The 23,492-nt window shown below is 39.8% G+C and overlaps 1 protein-coding gene across 1 annotated transcript in view; it reads right to left on the minus strand.

The window, feature by feature from the left end:
• Positions 1-221: 221 nt before the first annotated feature.
• hibch (3-hydroxyisobutyryl-CoA hydrolase) overlaps positions 222-23,492 on the minus strand; it is a 31,596-nt gene continuing 8,325 nt past the window's right edge. Inside the window, exons 7-14 of the mRNA XM_042426799.1 lie at positions 15,965-16,043; positions 6,502-6,647; positions 5,353-5,439; positions 5,166-5,224; positions 4,564-4,645; positions 2,888-3,007; positions 1,474-1,507; positions 222-1,223 (exon numbers count right to left, since the gene is read on the minus strand). Of these exons, the coding sequence (XP_042282733.1) occupies positions 1,108-1,223; positions 1,474-1,507; positions 2,888-3,007; positions 4,564-4,645; positions 5,166-5,224; positions 5,353-5,439; positions 6,502-6,647; positions 15,965-16,043 (723 nt within the window). The 3' untranslated portion in view covers positions 222-1,107. The remainder of the gene's footprint in view (positions 1,224-1,473; positions 1,508-2,887; positions 3,008-4,563; positions 4,646-5,165; positions 5,225-5,352; positions 5,440-6,501; positions 6,648-15,964; positions 16,044-23,492) is intronic.

The following is a 23,492-nucleotide window of genomic DNA, read 5'->3' on the forward strand; positions in this document are numbered from 1 at the left end:
TATCTGCTGCTACCATGTTGGATTTCTGGCTGCGAACATTAATCAGACCGTCCTTTCCTCGGCTGCAGAGGAACAATTCTGGATTTTACACAAGTGTTTAAAACGAATCCGGCGGCTGATTTATGTCACTGCACAGACAGAGAGAAACTGAACACGTGTCCGCTAGAGCTGCAACAATCAATCAATCGACAGAAGCAACTATTTTGATAATCAAATAATCTTTTTCAAGCAAAAATGTCCAACTTCTTCTGGTTCCAGCTTCTCATATGTGACAGGTTTTTAGTTGCAGCTCTAGTGAAAGCAGAGCTGTTTAATCGAGGTCCGACAGATGAAGGTGGTCTGTGTGAATGTGGAAGTTCCACTAAAAACAACCAGTATGATACTGGTTATAACACAAGCTTTGGGAAAAATAAATTGCACCTTCTCTCCGAGTCTGGATGTTAAGGTGTTGTGTGAAGTAGCTCATTAAACCCATCAGGGAATCGCTTGCTAGCGTATTATTGGATTGTAATTAGAAGAAACGAACCGTTCAATAAAACTCGGGAGACAGACGATAGAGTAATAGTGAACTGTGGACAGATCGCTCGGTCTTCAGCGGTCACCGCTCGACACGCGGCTCGGATTGAAACATGAGGATTTAATGGAGATGTATGGAAGTAGAATGAATGTAATGGAGGCGTCTCGCCGTCTGTTAAAACGGGACTAAATGTTATTGAAAAGTATTTTTAGCTTATAACTTTTATTTTAACGGCACACGATGACAATATTTTTCAACACATAACCGTTTCTATGAGATTTCTTCGCATCCAACACCCAAAACGTCAAATCCTTTACATAGTGTTAAAAGAAACAATTTTTCTGCGATGACGGCGACTTCTACCTCCACCTACAAACCTCGTCCGTCTATAGAATCAACCCATTCCAGTATTTGACCTGTGTATTGATGTATAATAGCAAACTGTCTCCCTCATATTCCTTCATCCTCAGCCTTACAGTCCTCATGAATGACTGACAATAATGGAGATGTGGGGACAGGAAGCAGCTGTTTAGAGAAAGGCTCAGTGGTGTGTGTTTGAAAGTGGGAAGCAGCTGCTGGCTGGCAGGACATCAGAAAGTCAGGTCCTTCCCTCCCAGCGAGGAGAAGCACTGCTCCACGCTCTGGTCCGACACCCCTTCCAGTGTTGATGGATTCCACTTGGGGCTCTGGTCCTTGTCAACCAGCACTGGCAACACACAGACATTCAAATACATAAAAGGGGAATCAGATGATGTGACAGGCGGGTAATACGAGGTGGTTTCAAGCTTCAGCTCTAAAAGGGGCAAGAACTAATTTATGACCTTTGTTAACCTTTAAAACAATGCTAGTTGGACTACAAGCTCCCTGCAGATGTGTATATACTGTATATTACAGTCATTTTATACTAGGAAGGATCAAAAGTCCAGTCTCGTTGCCCTCGTACTGCAGTGACTTACCAGCTCGAACTCCCTCGTAGAAATCGCAGCCTCTCTGCAAAACAACACAAAAAAAATCTCATGAGACGACATCATACCGATCAACAATATAGATTAGTTAACTTTAACAAGTCGTCACAGCTAAACTAACACAGTTGTGGCTAATTAAGATAAATAATACTTAAATTACTTATTGAGGAATGCAAGTTAATATGTTAAAGAATGCAACAACTTGAAGAATAATTTATTAATCCTCCAATTATGAGTGAAAACTAACAAACTCAAGATGTTGGGTCTGTGCATTTTTTGGTATTTTAAAGTGGATGTATGCATATTTCCAGGTCTATATTTATATTCTGGGGCCCTACAGTTACAGTTATTTGTCTTATATTGGCCCTTTATGCAGCCCCTCAGTTCAGCCTCTGTCTGAAACAGGCTGTTTTAGCTCCTGTCTCTTTAAGGCCCCGCCTCCTGATGAGCCCGCTCTGTTCTGATTGGTTATCTTCTAATCTTATCTTATCTATGGAACCTCTCTGCGGCTCCGGAGGCTCAAATATAAACTTCTCAAATACATCCGTACATGTTCAAGCCAAAATCTGATCTGAAATATGTGAATGAACAACGCAAACAACACATCAAACAACCTTAGCGAGAAGGACTACGGAACAGACAGTTGTTTGTGGGCGTGCACTAACAATTTGACGTCAGTTTGATGAGGAAGTAGAGCAGCCTGAAGTCCTGGATTTTACCTTACAGGGAGCATTTTTACATACGTTCACCTCATGTTTTGGACCTTTTACCATCACAAAAGTCATGATATTCCCCCTTTAAGTTTCCTTTTATAAAAAGAAACAAAACATTAAAAGGAAAGAGCCTTTTTAAAAAAAAAAAAGTTAAAGAAATGGCACAAATAAACTTAAACGTTATTTGTGAATTAAATAATGAAACTATAATACCTTAGAAAAAAAAACAGCTTCTTTTTCGCTCTCTAGCAAACCAGAAATACTGTCTTCTTCTTCTTCCATTTGTGGCAACACGCGTACGCAGTATCAACGTTACCAAACTCAACTGGCAGCAAAACATGGACCGATGTGTAGTTCTCAGAAATAATCAAGTCAGAATATTGTTACGAAGATATTATTATACAAGCCGTTAGCTTCCATGTTAGCTTATTTGTTGGTGTCACTTGGCTCTGAACAGATTGTTCAAATTAAATAACGACTGTTTTCCTGTTTTATTTTCTTGCAATTTTTTTCTTATTTGATGTACAAATGACAAAAAAATTGAGTCTTTTTTGTTTTTCATTCTGGGGTTTTTCATTGAAAATCAAAACACTCTTTCTTTTTCATCCTTTGTTTATATGAGGAGAAAGAAACTTAAAATACCAGAATGAACACAGACCCTGATGCATGCTGATCATTTGTTTGGTTTTTACCATGCAGGCTTGACTCAGTCGATACTCCATCACCAACACGTCTGGCAGGCTCAGAGAGGCGCCTGCCTGCAGCTGCTTGTAGGTGATTTTCAGGGACGTGGGAGACATCTTAGACAGCGTCTGCAAGAGACGAGACGCAAGGAACTTTTACTGTTTAATTGACTCAACCTTCAAACAGAGAGACGGTTTTAAATGCTCAGTTTTTTCTTCTGTTTTTTCTGTTTCTGTTTTTTGCTTACGGATACATTTTGTTGCTAAATATCCAACAGAAAAACATAAGCAGTGCAATGTGTAAGATGGTTATGCATTTTTAATATGCAGGACAGCGAGTCTGTGGCGGAGTAGTAAGTGAGGAAGTGGGTTTATTATAAATATTTGATCCCTGAGCCGACCCTCGCTGGCTGTAATTCAGATTTTTATGGTTGGAAAGAAAACTGGAAACGCTTAAATGTTTGTTGAACTGAGCAGAATGAAAGCAGCCGAGTCATATTGGTTAAAACGGTTTAAATGTGGACTACTGTATACTTTAACACATGTTAAATAATCAGGTGATTATCAGTCACTTTAAGAGCGGACAACTGATTCTGGAGATGAACAACGAAGACAATGAAGCGATGGGGAGACGGGCAGCATACGTGAGGGAGGATCTGATCTCGTTGGACCATCCAGGTCGACATTAGGTTAAAACACAATTATGAGAATTATGAAATGAGTCTAAGAGACTAAAATTTAGTTTTATTGAAGCCGCTGTGGTCTGCTGAGCTCTTAAGTCTCACAGGAGGGATTTTGGTCAAGCCAACGAGGCACAAGACTAACCTCATTAAGTGCTTGAACTGAGCTAACTACTAATTACTAACATATACTGTTAAAGCCACATAATACACTGGGTCCACTCTAACACTGTCGGTGGGATTCATCAGACTGCAAACAGGAAATGACAGCATTCATAAAGTTAAATTTAAGACATTTCAAGACCTTTTTAATACCACATAGAAAGCTATTTAATACTTGTTTCACCATCATACTGGCTGAAACATGAAAGCATGATGGAAACCAGAAGGGATGATATGACCTGGAATTATTTATCATTACATCCCAGTACTTCCCAACAGTATATAACAATAATTACTAATGATATAATTAATTAAGTTAATGCCTGGACCTGGATAAGTGGCAGATAACCGTTTAACTGATTAAAAAATCGGCACTCGCTCATCATAAGTGGATGAGCTTCCTAGTTACGGTATCTATGAGCACTGACGGTGTTTGTGGTTTGATGATGCTGACTGAAATCTCCACAAAAAAGGATTTAACAGCTTCCTGCAGCACAATCTTCTGTCTAAACAACCGCGCTTTTAGTTTAGAGACGTCTGCTGACAGCCCGCAACAGCAAACTAAAACATTTTATAACTAATGTTACTGTCGACGACAAGGAAGAGAAAAGATTTTTGTAAATATTGAAGATTTTAATATCTTCTAAGACTTTTTTTTTTTTAGGAAACTGAATTTAAAAAATACTAAAAAGTTGGTCACAAAAAGGAAACCGTCTTCAATGCTTTAAAGTATTTTCCAGACCTGCAGATACTCTGGAACGTACAAGAACTCTATGAGGACAATAAAAGTGAAATAAAAGTTTTGTCATCGGTTTCCGACTGAGCCGCAGGTCAAGATCGTACCTCAGCTTGTTTCTTAGCGAACTCGGAGCCGTCGGCCTTCAGGTTCTGCATGATGCCCTCCACGCTGCCGGAGCTGAACAGCCTGAAGGGAGAGAAAGGACGACACGGGTTCAAGTTTTCAGTAGGTTACCTCTATTCACTTTAATTTAGTTAAGTTTATTCAAAAATCTAATTCTCATTACTTTCACTGTCTGCTGTTGTACTGGGCTTTTTTAGTTAGGTCCAGTTTAAAAGGCGCTCGGTGGAGTTTTCTTGTAAACAAATGGATGCACTGTGTGTATCCTTGAGGTCTAACAAAAGTGTTAAATGCATTTCATTCCTCAACAAACATTCGCAAAGCAGATATTTTGTTTACTAGCTTCTTCTTCCATGTCTTTGCTGACATATTGCTGAGTCTGTTGGTGCATTATTACCTCCTTTAGATCACTGGAACAGCAGGCACATATGTGTGTATGTGTGCAAAATAAGAAAACTGCTCCATAGTGCTACTAGAGGTCAGAAACTCCACAGGGTACCTTTACATAACTAGCTGTTTACCAGCTTTCCTGACGCACTGATCAAATGGATGGTTATGGTCGGAGATGCAGAGATTCAAAACCTACCTGTCGATATCAGATACGTGCTTGTCCAAGATAAAAGGCTTGTCAGAATCCAGACTGCTCTGTGGACAGAAAACATAACGATCAACACTGAAAAAAACAAAGATTCAGACATTCACAGGAAAACAGATCTCTGAATAGCAACTCGTTGAATGTTGAGTCATGTTTAACGGCAGCCTCGGTTTCTAACCTTGTTCTGGAAGGAGTCTAAAACTCTGGAGACGTCGTCAGCGGAGGGAGACTTCAAGTCCACCAGCTCCTTCTCCAGGTCTGGGATCTATTGGAGGAGAAGTTTTGATTCTCTGCGGTCGACTATTGATTCTTCAAGACTCTAACCCAGATTCAGTTTTATTATTATAAAAAGGCTGAATCTTTCCCTTTTGATCCTCACTAGAAAAAGAAATATCTGAAGAGGAGGTTACTGGATTGAGAATTTCTTTTTTTTGTGAATTTTTGTAAAGATTTTAACCAGTTAGAGGGAAATCATGACAGCAGATCTCTAACCCTTGATCTCCTAACCCTAACCCAAGCCCTAACCCTAACCCTGGCCCTGGCCCTAACCCTAACCCTGACGCCCTGATGCCCTAACCCTTACCCTGGCCCTAACCTTAACCCTGGCTCTGGCCCTAACCCTAACCCTCCAAAACTGTTTTTAATTGGTCTTACAGGCTTGATTCAGTGAGAAAATACCACATGAATGCACTGCTGTAGCCAACCTTAAGTCCCTGCAGTCGGGTTGTTCCTACAAGCGTATAAAAAAGGTGACATTTCATTTTATCTTTAACAAACAGACAAATAATAATTCTAATTTATGACCAAAGCAGAGATTCTTTCATTATAAACATTACTCTCCCTTTATTTCTATGGAGCCAATGGGTAGATTGAGAGCTCAGTGATTTGAAAACAATCTGACTTTTCTTTCATTTCCATTGAGGTAAGATGTTTTTCGTCTTTGGTCAGAAAAAAATTGTAAAAATAACCTAAATCCACCCCACTGGTCATCTGTCCTGAAAGTCAAGGTTATAGTCTAAACACCCTGTGCCGCCCACTGCTGTGTCGACCTCACGCCAACACAAAGACAAACACCACCTGCCTCTGGACCAGCCAGTGTATGTCGGCATCTATGAACAACACCCAGTGACTCAGCATCCAGCTTTCCAGTGGAGCTTTAACACCCCCTCCCCACCATGCTCCTGTCCTGCACTCGTCCTTGCAGCATCACTATCACCATGTATGGACTGAAGAGTGGTTTAGATAACAATAAATTGGTAAAAATCCTCTTTGTGTGGTTTGCTCAGCAGTGCAGTGCGAGTTTATCTATTACTTTAAGGTATCGTACCTTCTTAGACTCTACAAAGTGAGTAGCGACTCCAGCTCTCTGCACATCACGCCCTTTGAGACGGAAGCCTGTCAAGGCCAGAAACAGTCCCAACTTTCCCCGGAGCCTCGGCAGAAAATAGCCGCCTCCTACATCAGGGAACAGACCTGTCAAAATGAAACGGGAAGAGTTCAAACACATTCTTGTACAGCTTTAATACAGGTGCACTTCAGGGTCACAGTTCACTACACAATTAACCATATGACATCGACTAAAAAGAGAAGTTTCCTTAAAATGAAAAGGGAATTTATTGTTAACTATCCCACAAATAACAAGTACCACATGTTGGGCCTCATGCAAGAACATTTTCGTAAACTTATCCTACATCTCTCTTTCTTTTTTCAGAGAGGTTTACTGGTACGAGTGTTGCAAGACGGATTCAACAAACTCTCTTAACTGCACAAACTTGTCATAAATCGCTCGTTTCAGCCTGATGAATGTTACCTCTTCATGAGGAAGTGAACGTTTGTGAGATTTGATCATTAGCATAATCAACGCCCCTAAAATTGCCATAGAGGGCGACCTGTTCCGCTCAGTTTGTTGGTTAGTTAATTAGTTGGTTAGTGGATTAGTTTCATTGACATTTTTGAACACCACAGACCGTCTGACATGAAGTTAGCTACTGAAAAACATTTTTCTAAAGGAAATCGCTCTATGACTAATATGAGAGATGGTCATGTGACAGTCACAGAGATATGAGAGGAAAGAATATTGTATCCTACAGTAGGTGATGTTACACTGTCAGCACAAGATGTTGGACAGAGAGCTGCAGAAAGACCCTGAGACACCTGCAAATACTACTGAAATCTAGAGGTCGCTGCACCAAAATATAATAAACATCAAAAAATATAAGTAAATTGGCAGCCATGATGAACAGAAATTAATATTCATTTTTCTTTAAGTTTGTCTTAGTTATATATTTACTTTAATCTAACTCTTTAAACTCCAAATTAATTTTAATGAAGACGTACACACAACACTAATTCAAGTCAAGTTAGTGTTGTTTTCCCTGCGGAGGAAGACAGACTCGTCTTTCATACGTAAGAGAAAAATCTAAGTACGAGAAAACTGGTGAACATCACAAATTCACTTAAACCTCATATGTGACATTTAAGAACAAATCTATTGAGTGTTTTTTACACGAGGCCCATAAACATACAATAACCAGCTACGAGTGCAACTGGTGATTCATTAATGAACACTTTTATCTATAAAACATTAGAAAACAGTGAAATGTTTGTTCTTTTTACCTGGAAAATACTTCAAAGATTAATCGATTGTCAAAATCGTTGTAGATTAATTCTCTTTTGATTGACTAATTGATTAATCAGCTAATTGCTGCATAGTGTAGCATTGTTTTGCTGAGTGTAAAATTAATGAATTGCATTGTCGCTTCCTAAAATATATGTAAAATATATAAAATATCCGTCCACTTCCACCCAGAAATGATTTAAGTACAGATTAAGCAAAACCATTAACAAAAAAATACAAAAAAACCCCAAACATGTGGATTATAAGTATTTATGTTTATGAACTCTTTCATCACAATCCACAGCCTTAATCTGTACGGAATTTATTCTGTATTTTCAATCATGTTTCCATTTGATTCGAAAGAGGAAATGAGGCTTTATTGGTCACAGTTGGTTTTCTGATCGCTTTTGTAGCGTGGCGTGAGGCTACAGGGGGGGCGGAGTAGTGTACGGGAGAGAGAGAGAGAGAGAGAGAGAGAGAGAGAGGGATTAGATGAGTTGACCTGATTCACAGTTGAAAATGTAATATCATAAATGTGGCAGATTATGGCTGCTAGCAGGGCTGGGTTAAATCTGTTAATCCCGCCACAGAAGGGGTTAATGTTAAGACGTGAGGGAGGGTACGAGTGTGTTTGTGTGAGAGAGAGAGAGATGAGTGTGATAGAAATGTTTGTTGGTAGGTTTGAAGAAAGTTATTAGTCTAAACTTTAAAACACACTGTGCATTTGTAGCCCTGATGGTATCCTGCTTTAGTAAAATCATAGATGCAGATATTTTTTATCCTGAGGGAATAATCAATAATTAGATAACTTTTAAAATGAATAATCACCACACCCAATAATAAGGCTGACGTTCTATATTCTTCTTATAATCTTATAATCCATAAATCCCATGAAAGGACCAAAACCATCAATGTGTTAGTCCGTCTCTGAGTGCCTTCCACCTTCCCTACTCTGTACTCAAGTCCATATGTTCCTGAAGATGTTAATACTTAAAAAAATGGTTTATAATTGTATAGTTTAACTTTTGGAAAAGGGTCAGTAACTTCCTCAGCCACCACCAGTGGTTCAGACCAATCAGCGTCCTACGAGGATTCTTGCGTGATCCAACAAATCTAACTGTCTCGCAAGGTAAGACGGTGTTAGACAGGTGGTTCATCCAATCACCTGCTAAGTATTTTTTGAAAGTGCCTGGTTGGTTGATGGTTCTGTGTAACAAACCATCGGCGCGTCAGGTTAGTGGACTGAGAGTCAGGCTAGGGAATTTAAATATGGCCATCCTTGGTCAGAGTGGAGAGAAAGAAAATTAAGTAAATATAAGACAACATGGAGAAGATCCACAACCTTTACAGTCAATCCAATACAAGAGTTTTGAGTTTTTTAAATACACGATGATTGGCCAGCAGCTTCTGTGCTGTAAAGGCTGTGTGGAGGTTGTACGAAGCACTCAGACACTTTGAAAATGCTGCGGGAGACCAAACAAGGAAGAGAGGCAAACTTACAGAGGCCTAGCTCATTGCATGCAAAGCAAAGAATTTCTGTGTCTGAACTTGTAAATCTGTCTCAGCAACTCAGACAAATTCAATCAAACTGTTGAGAGCAGAACAGCTTCTGAAGCGTATCATCCGAGTGCTGGCGTCATTCAAAGACTCTCCAGGGGGAGAAATCGGAGGAGGCTTTGGGACATTTCGGATCACTTTCCCCTGGAGTCCAATGCAAAGCTCAATCAATGCAAAGCACTTCCTACAAAGTCTGATTAACAACATGAAGAAGCGCCTCTCATTGGAAGGAGAAATGCTTCGTGATCTCAGCATTCTGGACACAAGCAACCGCCCATCAACACCTGGCATACTGCACGATGAGTCACGAGTGAAACGACTGTGCAGGCGGTTCAATCTTTGTGAAGACCTTGACCTTCAGCACCCACACAGTGAGCCTGGAAGCCTAAAAACCACTCATACGATGCATGCAGATCATCTCCTGCAGCACGGCTGACTGTGAAAGGTTTCTGTCTTATGAACAACATTTGCAGGGACAAGAGATCTACAATGTTGTTGTCCGATATAAATAATCTGATGATGACCAACGTGTTTTGGCTTGTGGCCTTCATCAGGGTCATCCAAGGCCATAAGCCGAAATGCGTTGGTCTAACAATAAGGTTGTTCTATATACAACTTTGTGCTGGAGTTTTGACCTCTTGAGACTTTTTTCCCTTCTCCATGAACCTTGGAAGTAGGTGAAGTTGTGCCAGAAACCCCTACTCACTGGGTCATCAATTGGTAAGTCTTTTCAAGCCAAGGAAGTACGTCACAACATCGGTTTAAGTGTGATGGTTCTGCTCACATCATGACGTGCCAGCTCACTGGGAAAGAGTCAAGTTGTCAAGCCTGCTCTGCTTTGTCCCAGTCCCGTCATCAGCCAGCCGTTTGATTGAAGTGGCACGAAAAAATATGGAAGGTGCACAGGCTCATTAGAAAAAACTGTACGACCATTAAAACTGAGCGTCACCAGTTTGGTCCTAGTGACTCTGTAGCTCAGGAGGTGAATGTTACTCCTGCATTTGTGATTTCTTTTGTGCTTTCAGATCCTGAGGTTCCTGCTGAGAGTTTGGACGATGAGAGGGACCTTCAAGCTCCTGATCCTGATCCCGTATGCTAAAAAACCCTGAGTCTTGATACCACCACTGACGCTACTGATATCCACAACCCACGCTTTACATATTTAGTTACCTCTTTAATTTGGCTTAATTTGGTTTAAGTTGGTTAATAAACTCATCTTTTGTTAAAACTTTATCACGGTGTGTCTCCCATTTGTTGTGGCCAAAGTGCGAGGTCTAACAAACTGTATCCACCACTTCCAGGTCCTTTTCTAGACAGTTAAGAACATGACTTACAAGCACTAGTTTGGATGCCTTCATCATTTGGCAAATGTCTATCAATACACAACTTGTGTGTTGCTAAACTGCTCTGCTGCTTGACTTACCTTAGTGCTACTGTTGTCCTGTTGCTCATATTTGTTTTAACTCATATCTGTTTTTGCTCATGTCTGTTTTTGTGTAGCTGTAATGTAATTTCAGCAGTTCTATAATTGTTTAAGCTGTTCTGTTGAATCATAACTCGTTCTGCTTTTATTGCTGCCCATGACTGTGTTCTGCTTTTACTGTAACTGACATGCCTTACATAATGATCATTGTTTTAAATGTGTTTCTTGATTATACACTGACTTTAGGCTTCCAACTTCACACACCTGGCCAGCAACTATGGATGAAAACTAGTCTTCTGGCTAATTCTGGCATATTTACAGTTATGTCTATTAATATGCACTGTGCCTGAGAAGTAAACTGAATAAATAAAGAATAAATAAAAACGTTGAGAAGACATCACTCTGCCACACAAGCAAGGAGATGCTCAGACGTCAGATGCCTGAGTGCAAACGTATTTCGAAAGCTTTGTTGACTACCAGGCTAGTTACTCCACCCACCACCCACGAACGTTATACTGCTGCTCTGTAGTGACCCCACCCCTTCCCTTCTTACCCCAAACCGAGGACACTGCCAGCAAACAGAAGAAACTGGACCAGGTGGACCAGGAGCTGGGACATCTGTAAGTGTTCCATCTTTTTTTCCAGGGCTTGTGGGCTAACAAACGGTGAACCCAGTATGCATAATTTGATTGTGATGTTGATAAGAGTTCTGTCTCTGAAGCTTATTAGTCTTGCAGCAGTTCTTGGATGCTTTCCCCTGCATTTAATCAGATACGTAACCTAAGTTTGACAACGGTTTGGAAGATAAGTGAACATACTGTTTTAATTCCTCTCCTTTCCTCTTTGTATTTTTTTTCCCACTCTCTCATCAAGGCCACGAGTAAGAAGCCCAAAGATCTATCATTGTGAGGCGCACTATTGACTGTCAAAGCAGTGAATCACTGTCTCCTGCAGCCATGCGAAATCACCAGGTATGGTGATTAACACTAAAACAGCAGCAAATCTGTTAAAGTCTTGTTTTGCTTATAATAAACTGTTGATAACACATACCCAGTCTTTCTGAATGCCCTGTTACATGTGGATTCATGTATTAGTATGTGTTAGTGAGTGTTGTGGTGCTCATGGGGCGTGTACGAGGCTGGGAGGGAATAATCACAGCATACCCACTACAATAAACTGGACTACACCACTGGTGAACAGCACAATCTTGTCCTAAAGTGGTGGTGAAACCTAATACAGCTGGTGCTGCATCTTTGGCTCTATCTCTCTTTACAAAGCAATGTCTTTGGTTGATCTTTTAAGGGTGATTACTGAATTATAAAATGTTGTTGGTAGTGGTGAGAGAGCTGTGGGGGGGGGGGGGGGGGGGGGGGGGGGGGGGGCAATTAATAAATTATAGTCATGGCCCCCTAAAGGGCAGGGGCAGTACTGGTGCTGCATGCTAAAATCCAGACTGGGACAATCAGGATCAGCCCTTTTCTCCATCTGTTCATTTGCTCCTCATGTTGTAAGAAACAGGGGAACAGTTCAGTCAGTAATGTAGGCACAAGAAACAGCATTTTCTCTTTTTACATTACTAGTTTAACATATCAACAAGTTAGCTTTGACTATATTTAATTTGTTTTAATTAACTGTGTGTCATTTAAGCTCTTGACTGGCTGTGTGTATTCATTTCTACAATTTCATATGGATGTTAATTTGAATGGGTGTTGGGTTGTTTACTGTTGTGGCGTTTATTAAACCAAATTTGAGGGTTAATATTTTACACTGCACTGTAACTTTTATTCTCCTGTTTTATCTGTCTTATTCCTTTTTATCTTCCTTTTATTTCCAAATGTAACACTTTTTAATTGTATTTCAATGTCTTTTTACTTGTGTTGCTTTTATATTCTGTCTTGATACCATTTATGCTCTATGTAAAATGTGCAATGGTTGAAATGTGCTGTATAAATAAAGGCAGGTTTAACCTTGCAGAACTTGTTAACAAGCTTTTTTTAACCTTCTTTTGAAAACCTCCATTGACTAGTGAAATGCTGGGCTTGGAAAGGGGTTATTAGTTCAAAAAGAATAATCAGTAAAACTTAGGATTACTATCGTTATCTTCATGACAGCGTTTAAACTATAGGCCCTTTCTACAGCAGACATTTTGACTTGGAATAAATATGCCAAGTGTAGAAGCCCTGCACACCCACTTCAGGGTGATTAGACCTCCACTCAGCTGATGTCGGGAGATGTGCTGGGAATTACTTGAGCTCACAGAATCAATGTGAGAGACGATTAGAATAATAATGTTTAATTGTCCGAACAGGTGCAACAAAACTGAGAGGAGAGTGAGGAAGATGTCAATGAAACAAACTCTGTTTAAGCCCAAACAGTCTTGAGAAATAGTCAAATAAGTGAAATTTTATATTCAAGAACATTTCAAGACGTGAATTTGCGTAACTGAATTTCAGGCACTTAAAGCTTCATGTATAATATTGGCATACTTGAGTGGAAAAATCCAGATTCGACAGCGCGATAATAGCAGCAATAAAAACCCAGCACATAAAAGAGACTCTTGAGAGACTTCGACCCCAAGATCAAGGCTAAAATAAGCACGTTGGGGTCTGGAGGCAGCTGAAAAATGCTGTTTTCTCATGGAAAACTGTGCATTGTGAATTAGAAGTGGCTGATTGCAGAAAGGATGACGTGCTGGAAGTCAAATGAACAATAGTGACAATGTGTTACAACCACAGAGGCTCCAAAGAGGATTAACAAAGATTTCACGCCATCTCGCCAAAATGACTGGAGAAATTATTACCTTTTTAGGACCATAAATAATAAAATTAAACAGGATATAGTGGTTTTTTTATTGTTTGTACTACAACACTGACAAAAATGCATGGGTGTATGTGTGTGGATTAAAGGAAAACGAGCGCAATAATTAACACTTGCAGACACACATACAGTCCACTCAGAGAGCCAATTCTCAGCCTGCGCAATTCAATTATCGTCCCATTTCCTCCAACTCCTTTTTGTGGCCTCGCCTTTGAGAAATTTTCACACAACGCTCGGACCGCATCGACAAGGACCTTTTTTTTTTTTCCTTCCTGCTGCACTCATTTCCTGTCCGCTGACAACACGCTCTTCATCTTTACTGCCCCAGACATGTGACTCAGATTCCACCGCACGCAGCTAGACAGCGTTAAAAAAAAAAAGGGCATCAGCTGAAGATCTACGAGCCCAGACTGCACTGGAATAAGCTTGATGTGTGTGTGTGTGTGTGTGTGTCAGTATCTGTGTGTTCAACAGAGGATGAGTGTCCTTGGAAGTTTGCAAGCGTGAGGAAGTCAATCATCAGAACATACACATATTATAACCGCAGAAAAAAAAGATCAACCCTGAGCTCATACATCTACGGATGATACAGAGAACATTTCCAGACATATTGTGCACAAAATACTGACACCATTTCCCACTTGTCACCTGATTATAACCTAAATATAATAAAATATGGACAGAAAGCTTTTAAACTGACCATCAAAACTGCTCGAGGACCATCTCAGAATCAGTTATCCAGCTTTATGAAGTGAATACACTGACGACATTAGCTGTCTGGTTTGTTTACAGGCTCGTTCTCACCACAAAACCATTGTGATTAATGCTTTGGTATAACAAGCCTTCTGTAGATAATTCATACACACATAAAAAAACTGTGATAAACCATCTGGATTTAAGTGACAACGAGCTAGTTTATACCATAACGTAAGCTGTAATTAGTCAGTTGTTAGAGATTTGTTTCTAATCTCCTCAGAGCCTCAGGAGGAGGCCATCTGTCTGCAGGAGTCATTTAGCTAAAGAGCAAACTATAGCTGTTTACACTGGAGGAACTGACAGCGAGATAAGTTCTTGATGATCTCTGCAGACACTAAGTGGTATCAGTTATGCAAATGAGGTTTAAAAGTTCAAGAACTGTATAGTTGTTTTGTTCTACTTTTCACAGCTCTTTAATTTAGGATTTTAACTTCACCGTTAGTGTGAAAACATGCCATTAAATACAATTAATAAAGACACTGTTGATGGAGTGGAATATTTTTTAAAGGCAGGTCATTTCAGTTCAGCTTCAGAAAAACTCATCAGTGGCTCTTTTTACGTAAAGGGGACGTATCATAAACATTTCCAGGTCTATATTTATATTCTGGGGTCCTACTGGAATATCTTTTAATGATTTAAAGTTTCAAAAAACTCCTTATTTGGTCCTTTATGCAGCCCCTCGGTTCAGCCTCTGTCTGAAAAAGGTCTCTTCACTCTCAGACGCTGCCTCTCAGCAGACGTCTGCCAGCTCCGGAGGCAACGAGAATGAATAATAGTAGTCAGATTTCACTTATTTTTCTTGTTCTTTACTCAAAATATAAACTTCTTAAATATATTAGTACATGTTTGAGCCTGAATCTGATCTGAAATATGCGAATGGACAATGTGAACAACTTTAGCATCAAACACTAGGCATAACAATAGGCATGCGTGAACAATCTGAAGTTGGTTTGAGGAGGAAGTAGAGGTAACCTCGCAAATGGAGCGTTCAGAGACGGTTGACTTTCAGGGAGCATTTTAAATACGTTCACCTCCACCACCTTCACCTTTTCTAACTTTGAACAACATCATAAAAGACAGAAAAATCACAAAAAGCTTGTTATGTCCCCTTTAAAAGCTGCTTCAGTCAGAACAGCAGATGAAATGAGATCTTCCAAAGCGTAACGTTTGATTAATTCAACTGGAAGAAACTATTTACAGTTGGAAACCTCACAAAGCATGTCTGTGTTTGATCCATGGCATATTTATAAATTAAAGAATTTTTGGAGTTGTAAGTCCCTTCTCTCCCTCTCTGCATGATGTAATATTTCTTTTTTATTTCTCATCCTCCTGGAGTGTATCTGTGAGAAACTGAAGCTCAGCTGGAAACATATACAGGCCTTCATCATATATCGCACCGAAGACAACTCAGTCAACCCTCCTCGGCTTTCCGTGCAGACAGATCTCGTGTCGATGAACGCGTGTGAATTGAGTCCAGCTGGGTCTGCGGCTAAAATCACTGCTGCTTCATAATTAATGGACTAGATACCCTCTCACACTGATGTAGGCCAACCAGCGCATCTGCCCCCCTCCACCCCCTCCCCTCAAGGAAAAACAGAAAGCCGGTGCAGCTGGACTTACCGATGGCGGTCTCCGGCATGGCAAACAGCGTCTTCTCAGTGGCTACTCGGAACCGGCCATGAACTGATAGACCTACACCCTGCAGGTGGAGGAGAACAAAAAAAAAAAAACAATGCTATAATGAAAAGAGGTGGAAATAGAGTCCCATGCTGGGAAAAGAGAATACACAGAGGGGGGAAAAGAGGGCACGGAGAAAACATTAATCACTGTCACCCTCTACAGGGAGGAACTGAGGTGAAGTTTGAGATAGAAAGTGCTGACTGGGGAAAAAAAAAAAAGTAAACCAGGACGAGCGTGTGTGTGTGTGTGTGTGTGTGTGATTAAAGTGTGTGTGTGTGATTAAAGTGTGTGAGGCCCGGCAGGGAGAGAGGTGAAGGCTAATGAGCAGCGTTGGCCAGAGGACACTTCCAGCACAGATAGGACTCTGTGCGTGTTTGTGTGTGAGTCGGATTATGTTACCATGGAAATAACATCCCTTTGCATACATCCTCAGAAACAAATATGCATAAAACAATGTAGATACACAGACAGGTAAGCTTTTGTTTTATTTATATAGCACTTCTTAATTGACAAAATTTAAACAAATAGATTGATAAAATACACAGAAATCAACCAAACTGAAATAAAACAGGACATGGGAACAAGAAGGGAGGTCTAGCTGATATAAATGGATTTTTAGGCGTCGTTTAAAACAGTCCAAGGATTCGGCGGATCTAACAGATTGTGGAAGGTGACTCCATAGAGTTGGGGCTGAGAATGCGGAGGCGGTCACCTTTTGATTTGCGGTTTGTGCGGGGGATAGACAGATAGAAGGCTGAGATTTGAGGATCTAAGAGGTCATGAAGTGAAATGGGGGACAAGGAGCTCAGAAATGTAGCTAGCTCTTGCAGTTTATTCTGAATTTAACCGGAAGCCAATGGAGGGACGCAAGAACAGGGGTAATGTAGGACCTACGGCTAGTTCTGGTTAGAAGTCTGGCTGCTGTATTTTGGATTAACTGTAAACTTTTTAGAGAAGACTGACTGAGGCAGGTGTAGACGGAGTTACATTGTATTGCCTGACAGGTGAAGCACCATGTAGTTCAGATATATTAAAATACACAATTAGAAGAATTATTAAAGTCCCAGTCCACTCAAAAATGTGTTTTTCTTCTTCTCTGAGCTTCACTGTGCAGAATGATGTCTGCATGATGTGTAAAATGTCTAAATTGTAAAATCAAGTTATTACAATATGCAAAAAAATGTTATTTTTTGTCAAAAAGTAACATAGATGCTAGCTGCTACATTAGCTGTTTTGACTCATGACAGTCCCGTAAACTGTGACGTGATTAGTTTCACTATGTGTGACTCCAGGTGGCTAGGTGTCTCTGCTCATCTCGTAGTGAATTAACGCCACATCTACAAGAAGGATAGAACGAAAATGAATCTGCACACGGATCTGAGCTCTCAGTTTGCGCTAATTGAAGTAACGTCTGTGGTTATGAGAGTTGAAGCGCTGGGAGTCGACTGAACAGTTTCCAGATTCTACATACTGTCTCAAATCGCTTCACTTCTGTACTTACACTTAACATTTTGAGTGTGTTCACACTGAGAAGTATGGAAAAATGCAGTGCACTGTGAGTACCCGGATGGTGCACTCAAAATGGTCAAAAAGTTGAGTGTGGAACTATGGACACTTCTCGTCCTCAGTGGTCGCCATCTTGGCTACGTAGCGGAAGGGGAGGGACCGCTTTTCAAACTGGAAATGGCGGCCGAGTACGTTGTAACTACAGCGAACATCACCACATTATACAAATGTAAGTTATACATGTGTTTTTTAGCACTAAGCACCACTATACAGTTGTCAGATATAAGCCATCAGTATGTTTTTTGGGTTAATTTAGCAGTCTGTAATGATTTGATAGCGCGAACGATAACACGAATGCTAACGCTAGCTAATGCTAATTTGCGATTGTCATTTCCGGTAAGTGCACAACGGCCGTGTTTGATTTGAGACAACACTACCCTGTAGAAATTCGCGCACTACACCAGTAAGTACATAGTGTACACAGTATACTACATGAAAGTGTACTAACAGCAGTATGTGATTTGAAACACAGCTTTTGTCTCTATCTGCCGGGCAGCTAACGCTAGCTAGCAGCAGTCTGCAGATATCAGACTGAAGAAATACAAACAAAAGCAGATCCATTAGTGAGCTGATCTATCTGTGCTTGCAGGTCTTTTATTATTCTTGCTCAGCTGTCTTAAAAAAAAATATGATGTTTCAATTCTGCATTTTGCAGGCAAACATAAAATTGATTAAAATCGTGAATTGACACTAGACAGCATAGATCAGTCTGGAGCGGAGGGAAAATAAATGAACTTGAGACAAATATAGACAAATGTACCCTACGCATCATTCTGTAATCTTTATGTAATGTAAATGTCAAACAATGAGTTAAACTCAGTCAAAATGTTGTCATGCACTGTTTCTTAATAACAACAACACAGACGTAATGATACACAAATGTATTCATTCAATTGAACTGTCCTTCATACAAGCAGGAGACAAGATGAATGAGCTCTTATTTACAGTGATTTGATACCCTGCTGACAATGGCAAAATACAATAAAAATAATCAATTACATTAAAAATAAAATGACAAAGCAGTCATAAAGCTAAACACTAGAAGACGAGGTAGACACTAGTCGTTACAGCTTGTGTAGTTAGATGAGAAAGGCGACTGAATACCAGAGACACAGTATTTCTCCTGCAGTCCAACTGCCTTTAATAAATCACTAAAGCGTATGCAGAGGAGTACCTTGAACAGCTCACACAAAGACTTTATACTTTAAGCCTCTGCCTAACACAACTGTCAACACCTGTTTCCTGCAAGATTATCAATAATAATTCCATATATGGTGTCATGACTGTCCAGTTCTTGCATTAAGTTCCCCTTTTCCAACGATCACTTCTTAGAATCGGGGTCACCATGTGTCACGCACTTCAGATAACCTTTCCTAGTTCTTCTTTCCTAACATACTAGACATTTATTTGCCTAAACAAACAAAGTGTGAGGCATCTCACTTAAAAACAGAGCAGGGTCAAGAGTGCATCGTGTTCTTTAAAGGCAAAAACTGATCAGTTGATCACACTTCTACACTGGAATAAAGATTAAAAAAAAGGAGATGGAATTATTTAGTTTCTGGAGGAGATGTGATCCAACAGTTATGGAAAGTAATCACATTACTTCGTTGACCTTCAACGTTCTGGAAGATTGTTATTAATTGACTAATCATTCATCTACAAGGGGATATGTTGTGGGAGGACTCCTGGGAGCAGGGTCATTAACTGGTCAAGCCTGAGAAAAATGCAGTATGTCAGTGAGTGGTGATGACTGATGACTGTGGAAGGTCACCGGGTAAATCCCCCCTGAGGGATCGCCGTACACATGAACTAGAGGCTAGGATACGTATAGGTGATTCATTTCCTCTAGCTAATACATATATCTGCTTCGTGTCACGGTCACGTCACGTAAATCTGTTTGTACGGCCTGATATCACACACAGTTTCTCTTTAAGCTTTATAGGCGCGCATGAGCAATGGCTACAAATCATGCGGCGAGTGGATACTAGAGTATAAGATGGCGTCCATTTAATTCCAATGAAATTTGCTCATCTGACACATAGGCCAAGACATCTCTTTGGTCTGTGATGTGCAGCCCAAACTATACATTTAAGTGTCTCCCTCTCGTTTTTCTCCAACGTCTTGGCCCACTGACTTAATTTTGAGATGATTTCATGCACATAAAAAAAAATTCCTTTCCAGGGTCAAGTAAAGTTTTACATATTTAGTCATTATTTATAATTGTTGTCTTTGAGAAAAAAATGCTTTTAGGGCTGCAGGGGATTTGTTTGTTGCAGTATTGCGGTTAAGAATTGGCAGCAACGTTGTTTCAGTCTGTAAACATCACTTAGCTTAGTCTAAGCCAGCGCATTTTAAAATGGTGACTGGACACTCAAACTGTGCTCGTTGTTAAGTTGGGACATACAAAGAATGAAACCGAGAGCAAAGACAATCATGAAAAGCCTTGGATTTTAATAATGTGGATGTTTTTGCACAAAGGAAGGTACAAATCACCTGGTTTAAAGAGGACATATCATGCCTTTTGGGATTTTCTGGTATTCATATACTGGCATGATGTCAGATATCTTTGCTAAACATGTTCAAAGTTCAAAAACTTGAGGTTAATGTACATAGAAATGCTCCCCGCTAGTCAAAGTCAGGGCTTCAACCGGCTTTGAACACTTTGTTTGTGGTGTTTTTTTCTACTTTGCCTACGAGCTGACGTCACCTCATATGCCCATAAACAGCTGTCTGTTCTGTAGCCTTGGTTACTAAGGTGGTTGCTATGTGTTTGTGTTGTTTACGCTCATATTTCAGATTGGATTTCGGTTCGAACATGTACGAATTTATTTGAGAAGTTGATATTTTGAGTAAAGAATGAGAAAAGTAATGAAATCCTGTTACTATAGTTTGTTTCATGGTTTGTTGACGTATCCTCCGGAGCAGGTGGAAGTCGGCCGAAGCTGACCAATCAAAACAGAGTGGGCTCATCAGGAGGCGGGCCTTAAAGAGACAGGAGCTAAAACTGCCTGTTGCAGACAGAGGCTAAACTGAGGGGCTGCATAAAGGGTCAGTATGAGATAAAAAAAAAAAACATTTTCTTAACTGTAAATCATGCAAAAATATTCCAGTAGAGCCCCAGAATGAAAATATAAACCTGGAAATGTGCATGATACGTCCCCTTTTAGCTACGACAGCTCAGTGTGACCGTGTGCTCCGTTTATGGTTGGTTTGTTCTTTGAATAACGTTTGCTGGGCTATATGGTCAATGCATGACAAATATCAGGTTATATAATGTTATGATGATTTCCAGCGTGATACATGGAGCAGCCCAGTAGGCCTTTGGCTTTGGATGGATGACGCAGCGTTTAATTTTATTCTCTGATAAGCGAGTCACTGATGTTTACATGTTGTTGAGTCTGATTTGCTGATTTGTTTCCCTGCAAGTGATAAATTGGCTAATTTTACAGTCATTTAGTGCTATAAATTTTTTAAAAAAATCCTTATTGCCTCTTATGAGCCAAGCTGAACCTTCAGTGATTTTAACTGATCTTGCTGTAGCAGCAGAAAAAGTAAAGTTTTTATCAGGGGAAACCAGAAAGTAGCATACAAGAAATTATATAATAAATAAATAACAACACAATAAAACAACTGAAATGAATCAAAACAAAGCAACAACACCAGAAAAACAACCGTGTGTTTCGACACGTCGCATAGAAGTTTATGACTGAACTGAATGTTTTTAAGGCAGTCGGAGGAGTCGGCGAGCCACACGAGGGGGAGAAACTGAACCCTGCAGACCAGTTGACCCACATATTAAAGAAAAAATGCAACCAGTCACAACATAGTTGAGCAATTGCAGACATCTGGGGAGCAACCAACAAGGCAGAGTGAAAAATCCAGCAAGGTTGGTATGTAATAGGACTGCATCTAATCACAATTTCCTAGCGCTAAAGGTGACATCTTCAAATTGTTTGTTTCGTCAATTGTCAATTGTCCAAAATCCAAAAATATTCAGTTAACAATGGCATGACACAGAAAAAAATGACACATCCTCACATTTTCTTTAATCAACTAATCAGATAAATTGTTAGTTAAATTCAATATCAGTCAATCAAGAGAAGAGACAAGAGTAGATTTCAGGAAATACTCTGTAATTATAAATACTCTGGGTTACTTATAGACGGGTTTAGTTGCAGTCAAATGAACATATAGATTTCTATTTATGAAATAATGACTTCAAGCAGCTGCATTTAGGCTCATAAACGCTCAATCAAACTATCTATAAAACAGTAGACTGTGCAGATATAAAGAGGATCCCACCTGCCGAGGGCTGAATCACTGTCAAGCAACAATTAGTGACTGTGATTGAAATCGACAAGCTGTCTTCACCTTGCTCTTAGCGAACAGCCAAAGAGAAACAAGCGGAGAAGCCAGAGAGCAGCGCCGCTGGGTTCGCCATAAGGCTGTGTGACAAATGACCACAGAGGATTAAAAATATCTGATCGCCGGAGACTAAACAGACCTTTGCCAAGAGTAGCTGCTCGTCTCGAAGAGCCAAAGAACCAGAAAGAGACGGACTGTGACTTCTGTCAGCTTCTGCCATGAAATACACGATCTGTCTGTGTTTCATCAGCACATCTGCACAGGAGGGCGAAGATGGGCGTCAAGTTCATTTTCTTACTAAACAAGGAAACTTTGTAAAGTGGAAATCAAAAGATATTTATTTTTAATCCCAGTATACCATGAAATTCGGTGAAACTGTGTGTGTTTGTAGGGAACTCCTAAATGTACAACTGATTAAATTAACCATAACCTCTTTAAATAATCATCAACTATAATAAATAAAGGTTGTCTAATAAGTTTGGATTCTTACCAAGTGTCAAAGTGAATATCATCTGGTTAATGAGCCTTTTCCATGGAAGACATTTTGACTCGTCAAAGCAGGAAAAGTACAGATGTAAATAATACAATTATTGATGGCTGATTTCCATTTAGCTGCTTCTGTTTCAGGGTCGTGGTACTGGTAGTGTGCACGCTGGCTCACTGTCACGCTGTCATCATGACTTACTGGGACACTAGAATAGAAAGGAGCCATCATAATGTTATTACCTGTGCTTTTATTTCTATGACGAGCCAAAATGTCTGTTGTCTCAGAATAACCTCTGTTGAGATTTTAAGGTATTTTTTACAGTAATATTGTGTATTTTTAAATAGAAATAGCTATAATGAAACTATGTTACTATGAAAATAAGGATAAATTCACATAATGAATACAGTTTTAATAGGGAATGTAATTATTTCACAATTTGCTAATTTTGTATATTTTACTGCATTTTTTTCATATCATTATTTGTTATATAATATTGAATTAATCCGTTCAGAGCTTCATATGTGTAAGCTCATGTTCTAGCAAAAACATCCAGTGTTCCTCCTGTCTTCATCTATTATTAGACACCGAATGAGTCACGTAAAAACGGAGTGCACTTCAAAATGTTAGCTAAATGAACCTTGATCTGGAAAGAGATGTGAGAGAGTTTTAGATATGAAAGAAAGAAGAAATGAAAGACAAAAAAAAAAAAAAAAAAAAAAAGAAGATTGTTTTTGCAATGATCACAGGATGCAGCCGATGGAATGAGAGATCCTTCAATCTCATATTTCACCATAAAAGTAGTGGAAGACTGTTGCGTTCTGGTGCCGTATCACCAAGCACCATATAAGAACATGTCTGCAGAACCTGCTGTAAACAATGGAAATGTGCAAAAGTCTGCAGAGCGGCGTGTTTATAGCTCATGCATGCAAACAGGATTGGCTTCAAAATTTACCACCCAGCAGGGAGAGTTTACACTTCCTAAGAATATGCAAAGCTTCATTAAGCCCTCGTTAGGATATCTGGTTGACTGGATATTATTGTTATTAGATC

This window comes from Thunnus maccoyii, chromosome 11 (genome assembly GCF_910596095.1).
Source record: "Thunnus maccoyii chromosome 11, fThuMac1.1, whole genome shotgun sequence".
Lineage (NCBI taxonomy): Eukaryota > Metazoa > Chordata > Actinopteri > Scombriformes > Scombridae > Thunnus > Thunnus maccoyii.